At 35.8% G+C, this 7,730-nt stretch overlaps 1 protein-coding gene across 1 annotated transcript; it reads right to left on the reverse strand.

Annotated features, from left to right (window-relative positions):
* Positions 1-550: 550 nt before the first annotated feature.
* Positions 551-1,688, reverse strand: LOC149229978 (ricin B-like lectin R40G3). The gene is made up of 2 exons (XM_089378797.1): positions 1,257-1,688; positions 551-1,150 (listed from the first exon to the last, which is right to left on the reverse strand). Exons 1-2 carry the CDS (start codon positions 1,593-1,595, stop codon positions 791-793), a joined length of 699 nt encoding a protein of 232 aa, XP_089234923.1. The 5' UTR covers positions 1,596-1,688; the 3' UTR covers positions 551-790.
* Between the last annotated feature and the right edge of the window lie 6,042 nt (positions 1,689-7,730).

Genomic DNA, 7,730 nt, shown 5'->3' on the forward strand with positions numbered 1-7,730 from the left:
AATTGCTGATGATAATGAATGAGTATGGGTGTTCATTATTGTAAAGGTTATGCTTAATAATACTTGGTTGTGAAACACAAACTAAGTACGAGGAAGTGAATTAGGGGTTGTCCATGAACATTAGTATTGGTGAAAAGAAAGTGTTCGGTGATGCCACACCTCGCCAAGAGTGGTTAGAAGACTACCGCAGGCCTGGGGGCGTCACAAATATGGTCCCCATTGTCTGCAAAATGAGTTGACTGTTAATAATCGATTGATCTAACAATCTAAAGCGAAGAGGCGTTAAAGATCTAGTGGCTACACTGAAGCCTCTCGTTTATGTAAAAACATTAAACAATCATAAGTCTGCGTCGATCTCTTTGGCGGTTGTCATGAAACAATGGAAGAAGTTATCCCATCCACTATACTTAATTTGAAGAGAAATTATGCACAACCATCCTGTTATTTTTAAACCATGCTAACCATTCATAATACGTTAACATAATCCCATGCTGTGAAGATATACAGCAGTTTTTAATGCAGAGGCACGCAAGCAAGATTAGTGAGTGTATAAATTTGACAGTATGAAACGGCTTTATTTATTTATGAGATGATAAAAAGCTACATGCGCACACAGACGTCTCTGGTCTATATTTTCTGATCTTAATTACTATAATAATCAGCCACCCTATCCTTTCATATCCATGTGGTAGCTGCTATGGTATGCTATGCTAGGCATCGTCTCCTACTGATATCGGCCATCTCAATAGTAACACTGAATAATACTAGATATAGTATATACATGTAGCAGTTAATAGCGAGGGGAGAGCTTCCAGAGCTGGTTGTCCTGCTTGTTCCATTTCCACAGCACAGCGCGAGTCCCATCTCTGATTCCTCCGCTCCTCTGGTCGCCCTGGAATGCGTCCAGGTTGAGTCCAATGTTGTTGACCATCCTTACCGTTCGATATCCATAACCCATGTCCTCACTCTCACTCCACAGTATGTTCTCATCATAAGAAGACGGGCCCTCGTACTGGGTGAGCAGGACCTCCTGACATTCAGCAATGGCATGGCGAAGAGCTTGACCCGTGGTTTTGTTCACCAGAGCAAAAGCAGGATGACCCACTTGGTCCCTCACCTGGTTACCCCAGCTTTCATCCTTCACCCATTGCTGCATGCATGCATACATATACATTGTATATATCAACAAATATCCATCAAGAAAATATATACATTAACAGAATCTATGCAGGCATATGAGAATTTGGGACAGTTACCATTGTGGGATCATTGGGATTGTAGAAGGCCATGACGGCCCGGCCATCTCTGATAGCCAACGCGTAGTCAGGATTGGCCTTATTGCACATCCTCACGATCTGGCCTTGTGGAATTATTTGCTGGCCGCTCATCATGCAACCTTCTCCTGCATTATACTTGTTATAAGCTGCAGGGCCTCCATACTCATTAACTCCATAGCCTCGTCCTGTTGCACTAGGACATGGGTTGTAAGGGGAACGTGGTGGCTGCTGCTGATAGCCATAGCCTGAAATGGGCGGGGACTCGTAAATCCTCTCGTTCTTCTCTTGGCATGAATCGTACTCCCCATAGTATGCCATGGATTGAATGATTCACAGTATGCCGAACGCCAATGAAATAAACAAAAGCAAAAATGAGTAAACTCAGATAGTAGGAAATGAGATGGTGGTGGTGATTCTATGTTATGGGATGGGCTTATATAAACAAGGGGTGAGTGGAGAATATGTGCATGTGGGCAATATTCACAATGGAGAGGAATAGCACCATATTTTTAAAAGTGGCATCAACCGATTTAAGGAATCTATCCGAGGAAAATCCATTAGGTTTAAATGATGGATATGGTATCTTTATCTGCTACCGTCCGCTCTTATATTCTTCGCTTTCACTTTCCACGTGCACGATTGACATCACTTTTGAAGCGTTCTTTACAGCACTGATGATTATCCTTCTCACTGATCAATTTTATTTTTATTTTATTTTAAATTTTAAAAATATGTAAATTTCAAGAATGGGATAACCAGTCGCGAAACTTCTCTCTTATCAAAATTTTCTCTAAATCTGTAATCAACTTCAACTCCTTCTCACTTAACTAGAATTTATCAAGTTTATCTAGAATTTTGTTGATGTCGGACGTAACTACATTAGGGAATGCCAGAACTTTAGAAGATGTCGCGACTACACCTATAATATTCTTTCAGAGGTGTACTGTACTTAAGGACAAAGAAAAAGTTGATGAGTATTTTGCTCTTCACGACAATGGTTTAAGAAAAAATGTGAGTCATGGCAAGGCACTTTTACATCATTAGATAAAGTTAGATTCTGATTATGCCCTTCAAAGATTACACGATACCGCGAGTAGTGTTAAGCGTTGAAGGTATATGAGGCGGCGCACTTTGCTTTACTTATATTCCCTTCGAAACTAGCGTGTATCCATCGTAATCCATGAAACGTTGAAGGTGTATGAGGCGGTGTACTTTGCTTTACTTCATATTCCCTTCGAAACTAGCGTGTATCCATCGGAATCCATGAAAGTCTACTGGAATCTTGCCATCTCAAAAGTTTATGAAAGTCAATTAAATTCTTCACATTTTCAAATATAGTTAGTTAAAAAGTTATATTGGATTTTTACAATTTTAATAAACTTTATACTTCAAAAAAATAATAAAAAAATTAATTATAATTTTATTAATAATATGAAATGTGTTTAAATTTGTCCATATATGTATTTCCACATAATAAATTTTAATATTTTCTTTACTCTCTATATATATAGAGTAGAGATTATATTATTTGAGTAAAATAATGTATATATCATATTTTATATTCACTGATTTGTTATTAAGGAACCAAACTAGTAGCATAATAATAGAGTGTTTGTCTATCTATACCGTCTTTATTGTGTAACAAAATTCAATAGATAATAAAACATATAGTTTGTAAGATATAATTATGCTAACAATATCTATAAAGTGAGCTATAATATTACTATCATATTTCAACAAAAAGTGAAGAGACATCTATGTTGAAAGAGAGTCAACTTGAATGGTTTCAAATATATTATCCTCTTCTTCAAAGGTGGAGAATTCAAGGTCTACTAGTTTCATAGTAACGAATAAAAGTTTTTTCATGAGCTTTTTAGTATGTTGTATTTCATCAAATACATAGGAGAATTTCATGTTGAGTCCTTTTCACCAAGACTTGCTCCATCGTAGCTTTCAACTACCAACGAATGTTCAAAGTTTACATATAGCTTGTTTGTCCAGTTCTAGTGTATCCAGTATCTAGCACCCACCTCCCAATTTTCTCTTTGACCTCATGTAAACCCTGCATCTAAAATAAACACGTGGGTGAATGAAGTTGAAATCCAAATTCGTCCTATTAGCTCTTTGTTTTGGCATTCTAAATCTTGTCACGAACATAACCTGAATGTGTATTTTCTTTATAAAATGATGTTTCCAAAGGAGTGGATTTATTCTTTGGTGAGGTTTGCAATGTAAATGGACCATAATTAATTACTTATATGATGTGGTTGTCCATCTAAACTCGTATGATTCCTTCCATCACATCTCATGAATTTGCTTTGCTCAATCATGATTGTCATTCGATGTGGGAGGGGGGTGTAGGGTTGGATCTTTCATTGCAATGCACAAACATTGTGATTTGAGTGGTTCACTGACGTTTTCATTCCATTGTGTATCTAGGGGATAACTAACATTTTGTTTCCTTCAATTGCTAATTTTTCAGCAAGGTTATTTATATTCCAAATCACATGTCCCATCATTAAAGCATGAATTCTAGATTCTCTCTAGACCTCCTTCTAGCCCATAATAGGTCAAATACATTGAAGGGAACATGCCATTGTGCAATTATTTTGGTCGTCTTTATTATTAATTGAGAATCTCCTTCAATAATAAGGTTGTTGAAGTGAAATTTGATGGCTATCTATAGGCCAAATTCCAGAGAGAAGAGATTTGCATAATTATTATTGCCAATCCCTAAGTGACATATATAGATTCTAAGAATTGTTCCCTTGTAGTTCCTAAATGATCCACCAAAATTGGAAAGAATGAGGTTTTCTTTAGATGCCCCATCAAAATTAATTTAAGCATATCAATGTTATTAATATAGTTGTTGATATTTACCTAGCACATAAGCATATGAAAACTTATTTATATATTATTTAAAAAATAAACATATATAAACATATTCAATAATATTAATATATTTTAATAAAATATTAATTCAAATATTTAATGAATATAATAATTTTAAATATAATATAATAATATCATTATTAAATATAATACAATATGTTATTTATTAAAAGATAAATTCAAATATTATATAACATTATTAAATATAATATATATAATAATGATAGTAGGATTATGACAGTAGGATCGTATGGGAGCTCCAGCGAATCTTACAATGGTTGGACTGAAGCATGTTACCTCCTCTCTAATACTGCGATCAAAATTTGGTTCTCACTAGTGTTTTTTTTTTTTTAACTGTGGCATATGTTATGTTTTCCCTCTGCAAAATTTTTAACAGAATCGGCAACACTGCTTTGGATCAAACATCCGTGATTTGGATGAAGGCAATGTCCCTAGCGGCATGCTTTTTTCTCTCTTATCAAAGCTAGGATTAAAAGGCTTACTGAGACTCTGCGGCTAGGTTCTAGATCTAATCTTCTGTGGCTAAATCTAGATCTAGATCTAATTTTCTACCTTATTTCTATATGGTTGGGTTCTATATCTAATATTCTGTTTCATAGATGAGCCACCTGTTCAATATTCTACGGCTAGATCTAGATCTAATCTTCTGCCTTATTTCTTTGTAGCTAGGTTCTAAGGGCAAGTAAAATATGGCTCCGAGTTTCGCGAAAATTGTTGATGGCTCAGTTCCGTCCACTTCTGGAGGGCAAGATCCTACCCATATCGTCAGTGAAGCCCTAGCTCCCACTGTCTAGGTGGTCCAGGCCTCACTCGATCAGGCTTTGAAGTTTTCTAAGAGTTCCCTAATCTGCCGGTTCAATGGTTTTTGGCCGCAGCTAACAACTCTCCACAATTCGATCTCGGAGGTATGGAAGACTGTCATTTCTGATGAAATTAATATCTACCCCTGTGCTAGGGGTATTTTATAGTAAATTTTGAAAATCCTGAAAGTAGACAATGTATTTTAGATTTCGGCCCTTGGTTTTGGGAAAACTCAGGCCTATTCATGAAGCCATGGAACCTATCATTCGATCCCTCAATAACAGTCATAACCTTAGCACCAGTTTGGGTGAGATTGCTAAGCCTACCCTTGCATCTCTGGAATCTCCCCTCGCTAAAACCCATTGGAAATGCAATTGGGAAATTTTACTGTAGGTGCCTAGAAACGGAGGAATATGCTAGAACCACCTATGCACGCATCTGTGTGGAAATGGACTTCAGCGCCAGATACCCAGCTGAAATAAATCTAACAAGTAAAGACTATGTGTGGAACCAGAAACTCGATTATGAAATTGTCCTCTTCAGATGTCGATCTTGCTTTGAGACAGGCCATCTAGCCAAAAACTGCCCAAAATCATCCTAGAAAAATTTGCTAGAAAAAACCACCACAGATCTACATGGTGGGAAGGAGCACAAAAAGAACACTACACTGTCATCAAAGAAGAATACTCTAGAAAAAACTTTGAATCACAAGAAATTGGTCAAGAAAGAAACAACTCTCAAGACAAGCAGGGAGAAAGCCTCGCCCAACAACAAAAAAGTGAACTTGACGACTCCTCAAGCATCAACAGTTATGAGGATTCGAATATCGCACAAAATAAATCTTCATTCAATAGCAAAGTAGATCTCCTAAACCAAACTTCTTCTCTGACTATCTTCGAAAAGACAAACACAATAGATCGCGAAGCTAAGTCACCAATGTCCCAAGAACCAGAATAGATGAAGGAGATGCAAGATAAGGGAAGTTGGAAGACCGTAGAGAAAAAAAAGAAAGCTATAACACCAATCTCGCCAAGAAAGACGAGGAGCAAGACAATTAAAAACTAAGAAAATTATAGGTCCGATAGACCAATTTGGTATTAGTGGCTGTTAACCACTATCATCATCATATCTATCATCATCATCATATATAATAATAAAATATTTCAATGAAACATGAGACATTTATTAAGTTTTGTGTCATTTTGTAATTTTCATCAAGGATTATGTTCAACTATGACATTCTTTAATTGTTATGCCAAAATGTGAGATTCATTTTGGTGAACTTTATGTTAAATTGTCATATTCCTTCATGGTTGTGTTACATTGTGATGTTCATCAAGGGCTGAATGGATTTTGGTTGAATTTGGTTGGTCATTGTTCATTATGGTTGACTATAATGTTTAATTGTGGTTAACCAAGGTCAATGGTGTAGTGATATCATTAATGGTTATGTCATATTCCAAATTCGATCAAAGGTGACGTAGCATTATTATATTCATTAAGGGATTTGTTGCACTACATCATTTTTCTTGGATTATGTTGGATTACAATGTTCTAGCATGGTTATGTCACATTTTCAATTCATATTCACTAATTTAATTGTTGCATTTCCTTGCAACTCCCTTCGAGACTTAATTTTTATTCCATATTATGGCATTCCTCTGTTGGAATTAATGGTTATGTTTCATTTTAGTATTCATGGATGTGATGCCACACCATGAAATTCGTTAAGGGTTTTGTCTCATTTCAACATTCATCAAATGTCATGTCACATAATGGCATTCATTAAGGGTTTTGTTACATACCTTGTCCATTGAGGGTCATGTTGCATTGTGGCATTCCTCAATGCTTATGTAAAATTGGAACATTTAACTAGACTTACTTGTATGTTAAACTTAATGGTTATGTTGCATTGTGATGTTCATTAAGCATCATGTTGCATTAATTTTGGTTGACATTGGGTAAATAAGTTCTTGTTGGTCGACTTGTGCTTGATGATGTTATCCTTGGTTGACTTATGTCAACTTTTTATGTTTCAAATTGGTTATGTCACATTATGATGTTCATAAGGGATTGTGTTTCAATGTGATGACATTCATTAAGGGTTTATCACATTGCAATCGCCATGGAGGCTTATGTTGGTTGATATTTAGATATTGATGTTTAGTGAATTTGTTGAATTTTTATGTTTGTGGTACCCCTGTCTTATAGATTTGTACCTCTTCTATAAAATCATATCCTCTACTAACTCTGCCTAAGCATATGATGCTAAATCCTTGATAGAAGGTAGCATCTTCTCCTCTTCCTGATCTAGCACGAAAGGATCATAGAGTTTAAAATTTTCCACATTCAAGGTTGAGTAAATGTGTGTATATGGGGATAGACTAAGTCTATTGATCATTCTCCCACCTTTTCTAGTATTTTAAATGAACCATATCATATAGCCTTGATTTTCATACCAAGACGTTTAGTCTCTCCTTGTTCAATTGTAATCATACTCTATCTCCCACTCTAAATGACTTCTCTATTTTATGTTGATGATGGCTAGCCTTTTATTTTTCTTGTAACTTTTGTAATTTCATGTGTACTTATAGATGGATCAGCCTAATCTGCATAATAAAAAAATCTACCCCTAAGGCATCGCCTCTGTTAGGTCCCTATAATACTAGTGTAGCCCCCATATTGTTATTGTCGTTCCCTATAGAAGCCCACTATTATTATTTTTGTGCCATTACATTA

This window comes from Pinus tabuliformis, chromosome J (genome assembly GCF_031772625.1).
Source record: "Pinus tabuliformis cultivar Carrire ecotype Pingquan chromosome J, CPIR1, whole genome shotgun sequence".
Taxonomy (NCBI): domain Eukaryota; kingdom Viridiplantae; phylum Streptophyta; class Pinopsida; order Pinales; family Pinaceae; genus Pinus; species Pinus tabuliformis.